Genomic DNA, 18,715 nt, shown 5'->3' with positions numbered 1-18,715 from the left:
GTAGATGCAGGCAGGAGTCGGTCTACTAATCTTGGACGTGATGCCTATGTAATGATCATTGCCTGGATATCGTCATAATTATTTGAAGTTCTATCAATTGACCAACAGTAATTTGTTTACCCACCGTTTGCTATTTTTCTCGAGAGAAGCCACTAGTGAAACCTACGGCCCCCGAGTCTTCTTTTTCATATATTTGCCTTGCGATCTACTTTTCCTTTGCGTTTTTATTCAGATCTATTAAACCAAAAACACAAAAAATACTTTGCTGCACTTCATTTTATTTGCGATCTATTATTTCAATCTATTACAATTTTCTCCCGTCTCCTCGCCAATTTCTGGCGCCGTTACCCGAAAGGGATTGACAACCCCTTTAACACGTCGGGTTGCGAGTGGTTGTTATTTGTGTGCAGGGGCTGTTTACGTTTTATTGCTTGGTTCTCCTACTGGTTCGATACCTTGGTTTCATAACTGAGGGAAATACCTACCGTCGCTGTGCTACATCATCCTCTCCTCTTGGGGGAAATACCGACGTAGTCCTAGCAGACATCATCAGTCATCGGTGTTGATTACATCGGTCTGCAGCGGCGGCTTCGCCAATGATTGCAGTGACCACCGAAAGATCTTTGTGATGATTTTTTTTTCTCTCTAGATCCGGTGGTTACCTTCGGCGGTGAGATGCAGTCTATGAACGACGACTTGACGCAAGGGTATGCGCGTGCGGTGGCGGCGGACACACATCACATGTTGCTGTTGAGATCGAGGAAAGGTGGTGGACACAACACATGAGTGACTTCGATGATGGTGCTTCTTGAACACCTGGTCTCGAGTTCCGGGATGGAAACCTAGGTCTGGCCGAGATGGTTATACCTGACAATGGCGATGTTGTTGCATCATTACCTTGTTGAAGGCATTGTTCGGATATGCTCAGATTGGTTCTTTAGGGTGAAAACTTAGAACCTGGCTTTTGGTGGTTCGGTCCGGTGACGACGAAGCTTGTGCGTTGCTCCCTTCCTAAATGTGTTACCGTTGAAGAACATCGTCGTTCGTGTGGGGTCATGAGATAGTTGGTGTGGATAAGGTCATTGTTATAGTTTATTGATAAGAGATTTGATCGCCTTGGGTATTTTCTTTTTCCTCTCTTAGGCATAGCTTTAGTCTTATATAACTTTACTATTTGCCGGCTATTTATTGTGTGTGCACGTTAGCGTTGTATGTGTGCATCCTAATTATGCAAATGCCAGGTGTGTGCTCTTTGTGTTTGTATCCTCTTGATGCTTTAGATTAAGTAAATAAAATCCACACATTGTTGAAAAATGTGCGATGTTGCACATTACCTTCTGTATCTTGTTTTTGAACCCTACAAGTATGGTATAAATCTTATAAAAGTTCGGGGAATAAAAACGCCGCATCCTCCCTCTTGTCTCAGGCGCACATGCGTGCCCATGAATTCACTCTTGCCGGTGTTTGTCGGCACGATAACCTTTCACTACTTAATTTCCTATATGCTGCCCTTCCTCTATTCTTCTTTTCATGCCTAAGCAAGGGTTCAGGTTCTACCAGTTCCAGTTAATTCCTTACTTTCCAAATGTACAAAAAATTGTCCCAAAAAGAAGAACATACTAGAGATTGCAGGCATAGTTTATACCAAGTGACAAAACAAAAATCAAGGGACATGGTCCCAGCCAGTGTTGTAAACTATGCCTGCAATCTGAAGAACCGAAATCTGAAGTTCCATATTTCAGTCTGAGGATACCAATATGGTTGTAAGATTTTTGTCCAAAAAAGTACAACTATTTACCCAACATAACTTGTTGAAGCTAGGCTCCAGAAACAATCGACGTGGACTTCAGTCGGCCATCGGGAATGGCAAAAAGCATGATTGGTTTCGATGACCCGACAAATGGAACATCACACCTGTAATAGCCTTTCCTTTCGAGCTGTATAACTTCTCCTCGCTTGATGTTCCGCATGTTTGGGTCTCCAAGAGCTAAAGCTTCTCGTCGGGTGAATGGGTTAAGATTTTCAAGGAACTTCTCACCTCCGGGCTTATCATCTTCTCCCAGTTCGAGCTGCAAAAGTGCCACATATTAGTAGGACTAAAAGAACATGTAGATGTACCATTTATGATTGACTGAGAGTGAGACAATATGGACACATCGATGGAAGAGATAACTCATCCCAGGAAACATCATCACATCACATTGATCAAAGAGATAACTCATCCTAGGAAACATCATCACATAGATATAAAAGGAAAAAAACTAAATATCTTTGACATCAGCTCCAACAGTAGTAGAGTGAAGTATGGGGCCATGCTGAGTTTCAAAGACCAACCAATTCATGGAATGCCTCAAGCTGTTGAGGCAATATAAGCATAGTTGAACAGAATAATAAGTAACTAATGCAGCAAATAGGTAGTATAAGAAACGGTTCTGGTGCTCAAGTGACTGCAAGCCTACCAACTTGAACATAGAACATGATGCCTCACCTTTTTATTGATGATTAGGTAGTCAAAATCCACCAAAGAGAGAGAGACACAAGGTCTTCAGTATCCGATAGCCATGTTAACTTTAGCTTTGTCATCTTCACTGACCCGTCGGGATGGAGTTCACCAACTAGTTGAGTAATTGTTCCATCATCTGTCTTGATTTCTTTAATGATAGCATTTCCCCAGTCCATCAAAGTGACCTCCTCACCCACGCTTATGGCTGATGCATCAGCATACTCTAGCCAAATTCTGTTTGCGAACGTTATAGCCTTATATCCAGCACCCTCAAATTTCTTGTGCCTAGGTAAAATTCGAATGAATGGTACCTCTGGGCCATTAGTAAGTGTCAAGGGCACACTTTTGTCCTTCAGCACAGCAGTATGCCTTCCACAGACTGGATCAATTATCTTCTTGTTGATTGTCCAGAGTTTATCCCATTCCATGAGATTCAGATTCTTTGAAGCACCCTTCACAAACAGGAAATGCAAAAAAAAGAAAGGAGAGTTAATAACTCAAAACTTGCACACAATAATATTATATAAGAAGAGTAACTCATTAGAAGATTACCTGCTCGAGTATAAACTGGATCAAGGCTTCAATCTTCAAGCCACGCCGTAATATGCCTTGTACAGTGGGAAAGCGTGCGTCAGTCCAGTCCTCCACCTTCTTGTTTTGTACAAACCAGCGAAGCGTGTGCTTGCTAAGAACGGTATAAACCATATTCAGTCTGCTGAACTCAAAGATTTCAACCCTCCGCAGCCCCATGTCCTGAAGGATACGGTAGTACTGTGCGTTCCGATCATGATATTCACTTGAACGAAGAGCATGAGTCACCCCTTGCAGTGCGTCAACAAATGGGCATGCAAAGTCATATGTTGGATAGACCTTGTATTTTGAGCCAACACGATGATGGGGATCGGGGTTGCAACGGTAGTAAACAGGATCTCGAAGTGATTTGTTGGGGTCCTGCATGTCAAATTTACCACGCACACAGCACTGAGTACCCCTCTTGGTACCATTAACCATCTCACTCCACAACAACAAGTTCTCCTCAACAGTATTGTTTCTACATTTAGATTCCACACCGTCCCTCCTTTCAGTATTCATGTTATCCTTGGGTGTATCATCAACATATGCCTTTCCCTGCTTAATCAAACATTCGGCCATCTCCATTAGCTTTGGGAAATAATCCGATGTGTACGTAACTACATCATATTTAACCCCAAGGGTCTCAATATCCTTCAGGACGTTCTCAACAAATTCGCTGCTTTCTTTTGAAGGATTTGTGTCATCAAATCGAACTAAAAGACGTCCTTTATATCTATCTGCAAAATACTGGTTCAACAGTGCAGCCTTAGCATGCCCAATGTGGAGATACCCGCTAGGCTCTGGGGCAAAACGTACGCAAACCTCCCCAACTTTTGCACCTGGGAGATCTATCTCATGACCTGAGGTGTTCTCCAAGCCAGGCATCTTTTCTTTCAGGCATGGTGCGGGAGATTTGCCAATTGCTCGCTTTCCAACATAAGCAGATGTACAACATAAGCAGATGTAACTTCTTCTAGTGCATAGTCTACAGCCATGCTGTTGAACCAACGGACAAGGTTTTGGTACTTCCTTGACCTCCTTAAACTTTCCCATCGTTGACCAGCTCCTGAAGAAAACAGTTGTGACCTCCAGGGTAAGACAAAGGGAGAGAACATTAAACTACACATGGACGAAAGAAGCCAGAAATTACCTCTGAGGTTTGACCACACTACAGTGTCAGCAACTGTGAGACCATGACCAACCAAAAAGGTTTGAGATGCCAAGTATCCATCAAGAAATGAGCAAGCAGCTTCAAATTCAGAGCCTGAAAGAATGAGTGGTGCGTACTCGAGCCATTCATCAACCTACATAGGCATAATAACAATGGCAACTTAGTATATACTGAGATGATTCTTGAAAATCATTGACAGGCAGCATATGTGGAGCAGAAACGTACACGTGCTGCCTGAATAGCGTCCTCGCCATAGAAGCTGGAAACAGATGTAGTACGGGCAATATAACGAAGAACTGTGTTGACGCCATGTATAAAGTCCCTGTAAAGAATCATGATAGATTCAATGAGACACTACAAACTCGCATACATAAATACTGCCAAGTGCAATGAGTAGTGGAAAAGCATGTTTCAGCAAAAAAACTGTTTTTGTTGACCCATAGTTGACGTCAAAAGAAAGCAAATGAGTAATCAGAGGGGGGAGGTCAAAGCCTAAATATGTACACTGAAAGGTAATCACTTACCCAGAACCGAAGTGTAGTGTGGGCACTGGACCTGAGGGGAGGCAGGGATCAATGGTTATGGGAACACCTGCAATCTTAGCAGCAGAAATGATGGAAAGTGGTGGGTTGTCCCGGGGGAATACTAGTTTCACGGCCATCGCCTCCATCAAGCCTCTTACAAGCAGGAATCTGCAAATGGCAGAAAAACATTGTGAGCCAATGCATATGTTTAACTTCACATATTTATCTTTTCCTTTTCAAGAGCAGCAAATGTGCATCAACCCCATGAACTAATATAGCATATATGCAAACTCAGACTTACTCTCTCAACGAATGTAACCAAGCAATTGTTCAAATATTCATCACCCATTTTTCTTTCTTATTAGTGGATTCTTCACATATTTCATTGAGGAAAATACCCTCTCAACACTAGCAGTGGCTACCGGAATCAAGTTCCAAAGCTGCCAAATCTACTTGGACATCTTCATCATCAAATACACAAAGTAGAAATCAGTGGCAGTGGCAATGTGGCATGGACTGATGGACATTGGTCATTGGACAAACAATTTCAATGTACAACCAATTAGTGAAAATAATAAAGAGATGTAGTGGTCACTAGGTTCATTATGTCTATCCGGCAATCAGTGAATCACATAAGTAAAAAATGAATCACATAATAAGTACTAGTTCAATTTCACTGGTTTACAAGCAATCAGTGATTATCTTCTACAGTACTTCCTTCTAGCAATCACAGGCAATGACATTGACAAAAAAAATCTTCAAATATGTTTAAAAACAGAGGGGGGGGGGGGGGGGGGGGGGGGGGATACCTTGGACAGAGCCACGGAGGTGGATACGTGGCGTGGAGAGCGGCTGCAGCCCTGCAGGGCGAGCCGAGCAGGGGAGCCGGGGAGGCCGGAGGGCAGAGGCGGACTGGCCCCTGGCCTTGTCGGCAGGGGGAGGCCTGACCGGACACAGAGTCACAGACTCGCGGAGGAGAGGTCGGCGAGGGCAGGAGGCCGAGGGGAGGGAAGGGGATGGAGGGAGGAGAGGGCCTGGCAGGGGTTGAGGCGGAGACTAGAGGACCTTCTCGCCGCCGGCGACCGAGGATAGGTCCGCAGCGGCGTGGGGGTCTACGGGGCAGGGAGGCGGCGGCGTTGGGGCTCGACGGGGCGGCGCGGCGGCGGGAGAGAATAGAGGGGGCGGCGTTGTCCGTGTACGTGGCGACAGGGGTTTGCGAGGGAAGACGTGTATATATTTCGCCCAAACCCAAAGCGAGACGATCTCAAATTCCCTGGTTTCCTTTTTTTCTCTCGTTTTTTCCTTTTTTCCAGTTTCTTTTTTTTCTTTTCTTTTTGCGAGGATCCCAGTTTCACTTTCAGTTTTAATTATTTTCATTTTATATTATTTTTGCTTCCTTTTATATAAATAGATTCGATTAAAATGTATTAAAAAACAAAATTGTTTGAGTAATTTAATTTTTTGCCTATTCTAAAATATTGCTCATGTATTTCCAAATAATGTTCAAGTAGTTCTAAATTCGCCCTAAAAACTGTGGTTTTAAATAGTGTCCACACCTTTAAAAAATGTTCGCGTATTTTTAAAAAGCCATGTACTTGAAATTTGTTCGCCTATTTAAAAAATGTTCGTGCAATTATAAATAGTGTTCACACCTTTAGAAAAAATTGTTCATCTAGTTTCAAATTGTGTTTGCACCTTATGAATTTTTTAACACATTTCAAAACAATGTAATAAGTTCAAAACTGTTCTCACATTTATAAAAAGGATGTTCATGTACTTTAGAACGTGTTCACACATTTTCTGGAAAGAATGTTAGCGGAATTAAAAAGGTGTCCGTCCATTTAAAAATAGTCATGTGCTATGAAAAAGTTTTCTAGAAATAAACAATCGGGCGTTTTAAAAGGGTGTTCATTTATTTAAAAAGTTCATCAATAATTTAAAATTAGTTCATGCATTGCAATTTTAGTGTTCATGTATACTAACATATGAAGCATTTTTAATACCCTATACATTTTCAATACCTTGTATATACAGTCGGGCGTCTCAAATTTCCTCAAACGTCAGAGCGGATGGCCCGATCATTGACCGATCAAACATACATAACTCATACGAGTACCTCAAACCAGGCTAAAATGTTCAGGCTAACCGACACCCCTTATCTATATCTACTAATAAAATACGGAACCACCTTACATTTTGAAGAATCAACTTGTAGTACATCTTTAAGTGGAAAAACGAATATTCTTTTTTACAAAAAAAAAACTACAGTTTCGGGTAATTAACCTGCAGTTTACTTTTAAGTGATAAAACGAATCTTTTTTTTGTTTTTACATAAACCCTCCTACAATTTTTGGTCCCACAGTTTTACTTTTAAGTACAAAACATGCTTTTTGAAATATCCTTATCTTTTACACCCTAACTCCTATTTTAACATGTTATATATGAAATTTGATTACAAAAATGTGTAGAATCCGAATATGATGTTATTTTATCTATTAACTATATTTAAAATGCTATTTAGAGTGTAACATTAATCAATAGCATGCGATCCGTCTTTCCTTCGTACGAGCGTCGATCTCGATTGCAAATGAACAGCTCAACAAACAATATAGGAGACGAAAGAAACATTCGATAACTACGCAGGCATGCCTTGGCAAAACTAGCAAGGGAAAATTATTATCATCTTGTGCCGAGAGAGATGATTTAGGATTGACCACATTCAAACACGTTATGATTCTGTAGGCACTAAAAGATTATCGTAGGTGAGAATAGGACGGAAGACAAACTACAACATAGATGGGATGTGATGTTTAAATAAAGAAGGCGGATCTATTGGGGTCTTGATTCATGATTGGGCATGAGCTATCCTTTTCTCCCATTGCAACTCAGCCTCTTTTGCTAGTATCCTCAAACATACCTAACACAGATGGGCACCTCAAACCAGCCTCAGACGTCTGGGCTGACCGGCACCCTTTGTATCCAAACCAAATTTGAGCGGATATAAGGAGGCCCAGGTGCATCCGCCACGTTGGATTCGGTCCACGCTGGCCCACCTAACCCCATATAAATTCGTCCTCTTTCGCTGAACGGATCAAACCCTAGCCACTCCACTCCCTTCCTCTTCATCCCCAAACTCACTTTCGACGATCTCCAGCGGTCTCCGGCGTGATGAAGGGCGGATTAGACTCCGACCACTCTGGACTGGGATGTCGTCCCATGCGGGATGGAGAAGGCTATGGCCGTCCGCATTGCCCTCCGCTACTCCAGTGAGGACCACGCCCGACCGACGACCTCATGCTCAATTTCAAATAACATTTCAATTCATAGAATGAAAACTACAAAGTAAAATAATTTATTATGATTATACAGATGTATGATAATAATTGTTTTGTAAACGGAATTTGATAACAATTGTCGCCCAACGTGGAGTTAAACATGAGTGTCGGCGCGAGACATCGAAACATTGCAGAATCTACGTGGAATTCCAAGCCCAAAGCAGCGCTACACTGTAATTTTGGATCATCCAACATGAAGGAAAACGGAGACGAAAGCCCTGTCTCCGGCCAGGCTCCTCCCGTATCCTTTGCGCTGACCACAAATGGTAAAATACACACCGCAGAAGTGAAACACAGCCTGATCTGCTCCCCTATTCGCAGTACACAGTTACAAACTCCATATTTACATCACAAGATATCAACTGTCTCACACAGAAGTTGCTCTCATGAATCATTCGCAGACTAATGCGCCTGCAAACAAGCAACAAGGACAAGGACATGGAGAAGAAGAGCATTTTAAGAGGCCTGATGAACCGAGAAATAAACCCTGAACCTACTGGCGGTAGCAGTCCTCGTTGACGGGGATGTTCATGAAGCCGCTGCCGGCGTCCATGAGGCCGAGGTTGGCGCAGGAGGAGCCCGGCGGCTTCCTGGCCATGGCCATGCCTCCCAGCGCGGCGTAGCTCTTGCAGGGCTTCATCTTGTGCCCGCGCCCGCGCGGCTTCTCCTTCTTCTGCAGGTCCTCCAGGCACCGCACCTCCGCCATGCACGCGAACGACTGCGACTTGCCCTGGTAGTACGCCGACAGCCCCTTCCTGCGCAGCCAGATCGTTAGCCTTTTTTGCTCGCCGTTCGTCGTCGACGGATAAGTTGGTTGGTCGGGACGGGAGTAGTGCTACTTACTTGGCGGGGAGGTGCGCCGTCATGCCGGACATGTCGTAGATGCTGTCCGAGTTCATCCGCCTCAGCGGCGCCTGCGGCGGCGCGGACTGGCGGCGGCCGCCCGCGCTGTCCGGGAACCGGTCCCCCTCGTCGCCCGACTCGCCGCCGGAGGAGGCGCAGGACGACGCCTCGAACGCCTCCTCCTCCTCCTCGCCCATCATCCTGCAGCTCATCTCGGCAACCAACGAGCTCAACCCCGGCGGCCTTTCCCCTCTTCCGCCGCTCGTCTCCCGACCTGCGCCGTCGCTCAAACGGCACGAAGACGCTCTGCTCTGGCAGTGGTTGGTCCCTGTGAGTGCGGCTCTGGTCGTTGGCCTTTGGAGCCCCGGCGGGGTGGCGCGCGCATATATAGGGCAGCGCAGCACAGGGCCACAGGCACGGGCGGCCGGTTCGTGCCGGTCCGGTCGCGCCGAGAGCGGGGGCGGAACGGATAGCGTGGCGCGCCGGTGCCCGGTGCGTGTCCGCTCGCTTTCGTCCGGACGCGCGTGGTGTGGTTTGGTTCCGTTTGACCGATACCCGCGCCGGCTTGGCGTGCGCGATTCGCTGCCGATGCGCGCGCCCGCGGTCACCACCGTGGCCGCGAGTCACCACGGCACGGCCCGGGGTTTAATGATCTGGGTGAAAAGCGGTGGGGGCTGGCTTTTCCCCGGATTCCGTCCCGGTCGGTCGGTCGGTCGGTCCTCTGGTCTTATCCTCTTTGGGTTCGCGTCGCGTGTATGGATCATGGATGGATGGGGGATGGGCCCTATGGGGTGGGTGATGGATGGGCTGTGAGGCTGGGGCGTGGGTCTCCCGTGCGGTGTGGTCGTGTCCAATGACCAAGCTCGCATGGAATGTGTCGCTTTTAAAACTTTTGCAGCGGACATGTGGCCATTTCCTGCAGGAGCAGCGTGGTTTTTAATATTATCGGTGAATCTTTGAAGGGATCGATCTCACATACGGCGGCGAGAACGACCACATGAAAAAAGATGATGCATACTCTTTGTTTTAAAAACCTGTCAATCAGAACTGAGGAACACGTCCCGGACGGCACGTTCAGCCGGGCGGGAAGTAGAGTACGTGCGTTGTGCGGTGGCTGTTGTACTAGCAGCTTGGAGCCTAGGACGATCTGCCAGCCATGCGTAGGCACCCCTATTCATTTCGCACGGTGCGCGCTCTCCTCCTCTGGAGAAACAACCATCAGGAAAACAATCAACGCACCAACTCTCACTCGCTAGCCAGTGGCAGTGGCAGTGGGTGAAAGTGAAACGTGTACGTTTTCGGACATCATTTTCCCGCCAACGCTTCAACATCACTCCACCCTTGGTTCGTGCCACATGAGCGAGTGAATGAAGATTGAAAAACAAGGCATCGCGCACGATAGCATCGCGTATATATTCACGTGGGTGGCTCGTGGCCGGAACAAGTTCTGACCTCCATTATAATCTATCTATAAGAATCTCTCCATCCAAACATGAACATGATTTCCCTCCGTGTCACATCGATTACTCGCATCGCCATCCACGAAAAAGCAAAACCATTCTCCCAAGCCCAGAGCCTAAGCTCGAGGACGTGGCGGAGATGGAAGTCACGAAGCAGCGGGGACACGCGTCGGGGAGGGACGCGCTACGCGCCAGCTGCGTGTCCCGTGAAGAACCCGGCGATCCTGACACGTCCGGCACCACGTCGGCCCCGGATCAAGGGGAAAACGGCTCTCGCGCTTAAACAAATCGCCGGCGCGCGCGTCGCGTCACCGCCATTTCCGGCGACGGGGCCACGGCGTCTGACCAGGCTTTCTCGTGTTCGCATGGATGCCGTCGCCCGGCACGAGGTGCCCCGGAACCAGATGCCGCTGCCTTTTTGTTTTTCCTCGCCTGCCTCTGCAGCTTGGCCAGATGTTGATCACTGTACTAATCTGGTGTATTTTTCGTTGCCTCTGCAGCTTGGTCAGATGATCTTGTACTCAATCGTGTGCGTTAACTGATAACTGTCATGTGCTTATTGGCTTATAGTGTACCTGAGATCGAGGTCATGGTGTCAGTCAGTTAGGCTCAGGCGCCGCGGCGCCTTAAACTAATCCTTATCCACGTCACTTAGACGCCGGCCCATTTCGTTTGCACGCGTCCGTTTGGATCGATTTAGACGCCGAACCAGGGTCAGATCCCGATTTTATACGGTAAAAGGGTCGAAATTTGTCCACCGGTTACACGGCTGTAGTAACAAGCAGTGTGTGTTTCTGGATGAGCACAAAGCAAGCCCGTGTCCTTGTCCTGTCAAAGTGGTCCTTGCGGCGTGACCTAGTTTTAGACCAGACCCTGAGTGAGTGGTTGCTTACCAGGAGGATCTGAACGTGCGCGGAGAAAGGGTCAAGACCTGAGAGTCGGGCCGGGCCGGACTTTCCTTTTCGCCGGTTCGGTGCAGCAGTTTCAGACGCGTTTCAGCTGGAAGAAAACGTCGGTAGGAATATGCACCAACCGGTTTGATGATTAGTACTAGAAGCTCGTGGGAATGAATCCATGGATGGGGACACCAGTGACCGGCGCTGGTCCATAATAAAACACCGAAGACTGGCCACCAGTGCATCCAGCCGACTGCATTGCATGCACCCAAGGCTCGAGAGCCAGCCCCAGACGGCCGGGGGCTAGCTGGAGACCGCCGAGTTCGCGGAGCACGAGCCCTACCCCTGCTGGACACAGCGACGGAAACCATGCAGGTACGGGGAACTCGTCGCTGGAGGCGGGAGGACCAGCGCAGGTCGCAGCCCCGGCGGGCGAGGAGATGGCCTGAAACCATGCATGCATGGCCCCGATATTTTTGGCAAAAGGGTCCCCGGATCTGGACGGGTCACGGGCGACAGCAACGTGCATTACGACGACGTGGCATCTGTGGGGTTTCTTTTCTTGGGTGCGGATGCCCACCTTATCCTCCCGCTACGTACGGAGATCACATCGCGCATTCGTGCTCCTTGCTTATGCTTCTGCCCTCTGTGAAACCGACATTGCGACATGTTCTTGCAGGAGAAATGGTTGTTCGTTGCAGGAAACGGCGTGATTCCATTGTGATAAACCGCCCAAAGCTATGTGATTACGAGTTACGACCGCGCGCCGAATCAGATTGCCCCGGGTAGTGCCACTTTTGGCCAAGCATGGCCTTTTTACACAAAAAAGAGCAGGGGTCCAGCTGGTCCTAACGCAACAGGTGTCGGTGTCCATCGAGCCGTAGTTCTCGAGTGGGTTCCGTTTTCCTTTTCCCTAGAGCCCATGCAAATATCTTCCTGGCGAATGTGGAGTCTATCTTGGTTCAAATGCTCCTGGTGTGAACAGTAAAATAAATAAAATAAAATTGATTTTTTAAGACATGCTTTAAAAAATGTTTACGAAATGACATTGGAGCAAGGCATGGTAAAAAAAGAAAAGAAATCGATGCTGTGAAGATGTTACTTTCAAACGCATTTGAACTCGGGCCCTTTTCTTCAAATATCTTCCTGGCGACGTAGCCATCGCGGGATACAACTCCACTCCGCGATAATTGTAGACGATAATTCCCTCGGGACGCTTTTGGCCTGCCTTTTGGAATAACAGCGATAGAGGCGAAAACGACGGCCAAATGGCATCTCATCCATTATCCATGGAGTATCCATATACTGTAGGTGAAAGAGGCAGCTTCTCCGGCCGGATCAGATATAGCAACTTCTCTGCTGCGCTCCGTGTTACGCCGTTCGTTTGTCTTTGTCTTGATTCTTGAGGCGAGCCAGATCGATCGATCTATCTGGCTAGCAAGCTAGACCTTCACGAGTAACACGACGGCAGGGGCAAGGGACGCTGGCAGTCTGCAGGCCACAGCTCAGCTGGAACGGTTGCACTACCTACCTGACGCTCGGTGAAAGCAACAGCATCACTACATGCCGTTTTGAATGAAACCATGCATGCGGTTTGCACGAGTAACATGGCACCACGGGACCCCTGTATCCAGTCCATTATGCCGACGATGCAGAGGTCAGATGCAATTTGGTCCGGATTAGGTCGACCGTATGGGATCAGGAGCAAGTTGGTTCGTCCATTTGTGGTGTTGAATGAATGCGGCTAGCTCAGCGGCTCTTTCGGTTGGTTTTGTTTGCGTGCTCTGTGTGTTACAACTCGGCATTGGCCTGCAAATTAACGAGTCGAGTTTGAGCGAATTGGATTAGGCTCAACTCAAAATTCGGGCGAGCTCAAACCAAACGAAGCTCAAGGTCCAACTGTAGAAAGTGCCTCGTGCTCAGTTTGTAACGATCTCGAGCTAATTTTAAATTAAATAAGATTATACTTTTTTAATAATTTAAGACAAATTTTAAAACAAGATAGACCACATTACATAATAACCATTATATAATTCGAGCTATTCTCTCCAAAGTGAAGACTAGTATTTAGAAGCATCTACAGCCGGACCTCTCAAACATGTCTCGAACGCCCGGGCAGGCTGTCTGGTCATAAAAAACTGACCCAACAGAAGCTCTCAAACCAAAGACAAACGCCCGGGCTGACCTAACCGGTCCATCCCAAATATAGGGCGGATATGAGGCGGCTCGGGGCGCGTCCGCTGGTCTACCCCGACCCCACAAAATCCCCCTCCGGAGCAAAACCCTAACTCACTTCACTTCGCACCGCTCCGCCCTCCGACGATCCCCTTTCCTCAATCTGTCCAATCCCTAGCGTCAACGAGCATGTCAAGCACCAACAGCCACTCCGACAGCAGCTCCGAAGACGAGTACGAGATGACGCTCTGTATCGCGCTTGAGCGCTCGTGGGTCGATACGGGCGGCAGCTCCGGGTCCGGTGCGACGCCTCCTATCGCCCGTCACCGCAGCGCCGGCTCTTCCTGCCCCGCGCGCGGATTTGCACGGGCTGCACAATCTGCTCTGCCCGCCCGACGACCTCCTCCACCTCCGGCCGCTGCTCCGCGCGGGCAGCGGTGGGTTCTAGTGCCTGCTCCACCGGCGTTGCGGATGCGGACTCCGGAGTCGGAGGCATGCGCCGCCCGCCGCGAGAGGCAGAGGGTAAGGGAGACGGAGGCGGGTCCAACGCGGCTGCGCAGTCCGCCCACCGCCGTCGCCGCCGCGTGATGCCGGTGCCCGACGAGGAGGAGCGTCTCCTCCAATGGGTGTACCGCCGGTCGCTTACCACGACGGAGACAGACGCCAGACGGCTCCGTAGGATCAACGCTAAGCAGCTCCTGCTCGGCATTGAGCAATTCGAGTGGGAGGCGGCGGCGGCAGCGGCGGAGACGACGAGGGTGGCCAAGCTCAAGCGCAAGCAAGACCACATCGTTCGACGCTTGCAAGGCTACATCGTCATTTTCGATTCCTCCTCCTCCGACAGGTCCGACTCAGACGGCTCCGAAGTCGACCCACCTCCTACTTATGCTTTTGTGAACTATGCTCGTTTGGTGATCTTTTGGTGATGTTTATGTGAATTATGCCCGTTTGATATGGGTTTATATGTTTGTTTCCTGCCGATTTTGATCGTTTGATGGTTGCATGAATTTGTATGAATACAGGATGCCAGATATGAGATACACGGATATGGAGGCGCGAATTTAGGGAGTACCCGGTAAGTGTCCGCGGCGCGCCTGGGCGCGTCCGCTGGCGTTTAAGGGGTCGGATTTGTAAAGTGCATATGGTCTCAAACTTTTGCCAAAATAATATGAGTTTTCTTTTGCGAAAAAATGACATTTAACACATGGTGATCACATATCATAGTGGGGGCTAAATTTTCTCTGCAGTTAATTAATTTTCCATGTTTGGTAGTAAGTAAAATGTAGGAAAATCATACACAATGTATATGATAATAAATTACTTTTGGCTATCTATATGGTAATAAACTATCCCATTTATCTTTAATATATATCAAAATTATGTTATATAACTATATGATCTTGGGCTATCGAGCTAAAATCAAGCGAGCCAGTGTTGGCTCAAGATCAGCTAATTTCTCTATCAAGCTACATAAAGTGTTCATACTTAGCTTTTTTTTTCTCGAGTCCATCTCGAGTCGAGCCAAAATACGAGTCGATCTCGAGCGGCTCATGAGCCTCGAGCTTTTCTTGCAACCCAACTCGGGAACTGGGTCGATTTTTCTTCGGCTGGTACTTTTTTTTCGAGGAACTGCATGGATGATTTTTTCTTTTTTGAGAAGAGCTGCATGGGTGATTATTACGATCCTTTGAGATAGCAATCAGCGTCCTGAAGCAAATCGTTGTCGGATCACAAAGTGTACCGTAGGCCCAAGCTCTGGAGTTTGTTTTTCTAATACAACACACGCTCTCTGGTAGAAGGAACAATGGAGCAACTAATTGGGGTTACCCCTAGCTTGGACAACGGGTAGTCTCAGGACATTAGAGTGCTTCAGCGCTCTATATGTTTTTTTAAGTTGTATGCATTTTTAGTATTTTTTTTCTTCTTGTTTTTAGATATTTTCCCTATTTTTTGGTTTTCTTTTCTATTAGTTTTTTTTCATGTTTTTTTGGGTTTCTCGGTTTTTCTGTGTGGAGCAAATGTGTACTCTCTGATGGGGCATATCCTATGCTTTGTCGGGATGAAAGTGTCCTTCTGCTCCCGAGCTCAAATGAGCCTGGGTGAACAGTAACATAAAAAATCAAATTAAATTCAAAAAATTCTAAATTTCTTTTGTGATAAAATTGACAAAATTTTAAGTGCTTGCAAAAAAAATCATCATGAAATCACATTTTTGCAAGTCGTGGAAAAAAAATTATGCTCCAAAATGCTTTTGAAAGTTGCATTTTCAGAGTATCAATTTTCTTTGCCATGCCATCCAGGAATGTGATTTCATGATGAATTTTTGCAAGCAATGAAAACTTTTGGTCAATGTTTGTCACAAAAAAAACATAATTTTTACTATTCATTCAAGCTCATTTGAGCTCGGGAGCAGAAACTCCACGTCCTTCTCGGGGTCACATTTATGCTTCACTCTTGTGAGAGCCTGTGTTAGCTGACTTGAGAGCACAAGTTAGTACATGTAAAGATCACATGTTAGTGTTGATTGGGAGTTCACACTCAAAACACGCTTGTTAGTGCTGCTTGGGAGCACACGTTAGGAAGCATAGTTGGTGCTAGTTGAGAACACAATTTAATTCACATTGGGAGCACAGTTTATTACGACCTGGGATCTCAAATTTGGTCAAGAAAAGTTTGTCAAAAATCTATCAACACGTGATCTGCTTTTGAAGATCTTGGCTGAGGATGCAAGAATGAAAATGATTCTAAATTTGGACTCACAATTCAAAAGATTTAATTAAAGAAAATATCTAAATAAAATCACAAACAAACCCACCCATCCTTTGTGTGGATGAAAAAAAGATATATAACTAAGTAGTTGATCCACACTAACATAATTATCCCAACATGCAACTGTGCCACCTCATCTCACAATTATGAATGGACAATGGTCCACCTCAAAATGCAACATGCAGTCCACAAGGCTCAAACATTTTAATTGTATTATGCTACTTATGTTCAGTAAATATTTTATAATTACATGTACTTTTAGTTTAGTTATTACAATAGTAATCAAAATATTTGTGTTCATATAATAAAATCTTACTGAATATATAGCAAGTAATTCTCACAGCAACGTGTGGGTTATCATCTAGTTTCCATAAAAACTCTCGCGGCAAGTGACCTAGCGTTGCTAACCAACATAAGCTGTGACTTGTTCTGATATTTTGAGGCTGGAACGTTTAAGTACCATACTCAGTTGAGTTCTTTTTTTAAGTACGCATAAAATATTTTGTATATCCGTTGAACATTTTGCAATATCCGTTGAACATTTTCTTAAAATAATTTGAATATTTTAAATAATACATGATGAACTTTTTTGAATATACGATGAACATTTTTGAAAATATGAATAGACGCGCTGAACAATTTTTGGATATGCACTGAACATTTGTAAAAGAACATTGAAAAATTTACGAATACACATTGAACATTGTGTAATATACAGTGAACAAAATTAAGAAACATTGTGAACATTTGTATATTCGTTGAAAAACCAAAACTAAAAGAGAAAAACCAGAACCAAAAGAGCAAAACAGGACAAAAATCAAAAAACCATAAGAGAAACAGGAGAAAACCAAACCAAAAGAAACATAAACAAAACTAGAAGAATAAAATCGGAACAAAACCAGAAGAAAAAAACAAGAGAGAAAAAAAAGTGGAAGAAAAAAACTAACGAAAGAAACAGCAGTGAACGAAAAAGAAGCACGCGAACCCCATAGTGGGCTGGCCCAACATACACGCGAACGAAAACAGGTGCCAGTGTTTCCTCGACAGTTTGCCGCCAGCGCGCGTCAAATAGGAATTGCCCTTTTTATCTTGTAATCAAGCGGCTCATGTGCTAGCTCACTTTTGTTATTGTAACAAGACTTTCTATAGTTGGTTGGACGAGTCTCCTGACATTGTTGTCAGCAAACTCGTAGACGATGTAAACCTATTTTGATTTTCAATAAAGCTAGCCATGAAGGCCTTCCCTAAAAAAAAAGATTCACAATGCAGACCCTCGCTCGCCCAGGTGCGACTTTGGGCCAGCGCATCTGGGGTGGGTTGCCTTCTTTTTTCCTTTTTTTTATTTTCGTTTTTCTCTTCAGTATTTTTTTTCAGAATTTCAAATAAAAACTTCAAATTTTTCATGAATTTTAAAAAATATTCCTGAATTAATAAAAATTCAGTTGGAAAAATGTTCTCGGATTCACAAAGTGTTCATGATTTTGAATAATGTTTCTGAATTGAAAAAATATTTCCGTATTTTAAAAAAATCTTGAAATTAAAAAAAGTTCTTGGATTTTAAAAACTGTTTGCAAATTCAAAACAATTTGTGTGAGATTAATTTTTTTTACAATATTTCGAATTTTTAATTGGATACTTTTTTCCGAAACTCATGAACATTTTTCAAAATGATGAACATTGTTTTACATGATGGGGCTTTGATTATATGGGACCTTTTCCTGCCTCTAATGGATACACACATATTTTAGTTGCTGTTGACTACGTTACTAAGTGGGTAGAAGCTATTCCAACTACTAGTGCTGATCATAACACCTCTATTAAAATGCTTAAAGAGGTTATTTTTTCCGAGGTTTGGAGTCCCTAGATATTTAATGACTGATGGTGGTTCACATTTTATTCATGGTGCTTTCCGTAAAATGCTTGCTAAGTATGATGTTAATCATAGAATTGCATCTCCTTATCACCCACAGTCTAGTGGTCAAGTAGAATTGAGCAATAGAGAGCTCAAATTAATTTTGCAAAAGACTGTTAATAGATCTAGAAAGAATTGGTCCAAGAAACTTGATGATGCATTATGGGCCTATAGAACTGCATATAAAAATCCTATGGGCATGTCTCCGTATAAGATGGTTTATGGAAAAGCATGTCACTTACCTCTCGAACTAGAACATAAGGCATATTGGGCTATTAAAGAGCTCAATTATGATTTCAAACTTGCCGGTGAGAAGATGCTATTTGACATTAGCTCACTTGATGAATGGAGAACCCAAGCCTATGAGAATGCCAAGTTGTTTAAAGAAAAAGTTGAAAGATGGCATGACAAAAGGATACAAAAGCATGAGTTTAATGTAGGTGATTATGTATTGCTATACAACTCTCATTTAAGATTTTTTGCAGGGAAACTTCTCTCTGAATGGGAAGGTCCTTACGTTATCGAGGAGGTCTATCGTTCCGGTGCCATAAAAA

The 18,715-nt window shown here is 45.2% G+C and overlaps 1 protein-coding gene and 1 pseudogene across 1 annotated transcript; both read right to left on the bottom strand.

The window, feature by feature from the left end:
* Positions 1-1,545: 1,545 nt before the first annotated feature.
* On the bottom strand, positions 1,546-5,965 carry LOC109782943 (glutamate--tRNA ligase, cytoplasmic-like; annotated as a pseudogene).
* Positions 5,966-8,234: 2,269 nt separating this feature from the next.
* On the bottom strand, positions 8,235-9,563 carry LOC109782945 (uncharacterized). The gene is made up of 2 exons (XM_020341579.4): positions 8,950-9,563; positions 8,235-8,861 (listed from the first exon to the last, which is right to left on the bottom strand). Exons 1-2 carry the CDS (start codon positions 9,159-9,161, stop codon positions 8,600-8,602), a joined length of 474 nt encoding a protein of 157 aa, XP_020197168.1. The 5' UTR covers positions 9,162-9,563; the 3' UTR covers positions 8,235-8,599.
* Positions 9,564-18,715: the final 9,152 nt, after the last annotated feature.

The sequence above is a fragment of the Aegilops tauschii genome, chromosome 1, assembly GCF_002575655.3.
Source record: "Aegilops tauschii subsp. strangulata cultivar AL8/78 chromosome 1, Aet v6.0, whole genome shotgun sequence".
Lineage (NCBI taxonomy): Eukaryota > Viridiplantae > Streptophyta > Magnoliopsida > Poales > Poaceae > Aegilops > Aegilops tauschii.
This window is presented reverse-complemented; position numbering and strand designations above follow the sequence as displayed.

What these genes read in the sequence shown, in the direction of transcription:
- LOC109782945 (XM_020341579.4), bottom strand. Translation starts at nt 9,161, where the DNA reads ATGAGCTGCAGGATGATGGGCGAGGAGGAGGAGGAGGCGTTCGAGGCG. An exon ending in ACGGCGCACCTCCCCGCCAA is followed by an intron (nt 8,862 to 8,949) that starts GTAAGTAGCACT and finishes CTGGCTGCGCAG; the next exon opens with GAAGGGGCTGTCGGCGTACT.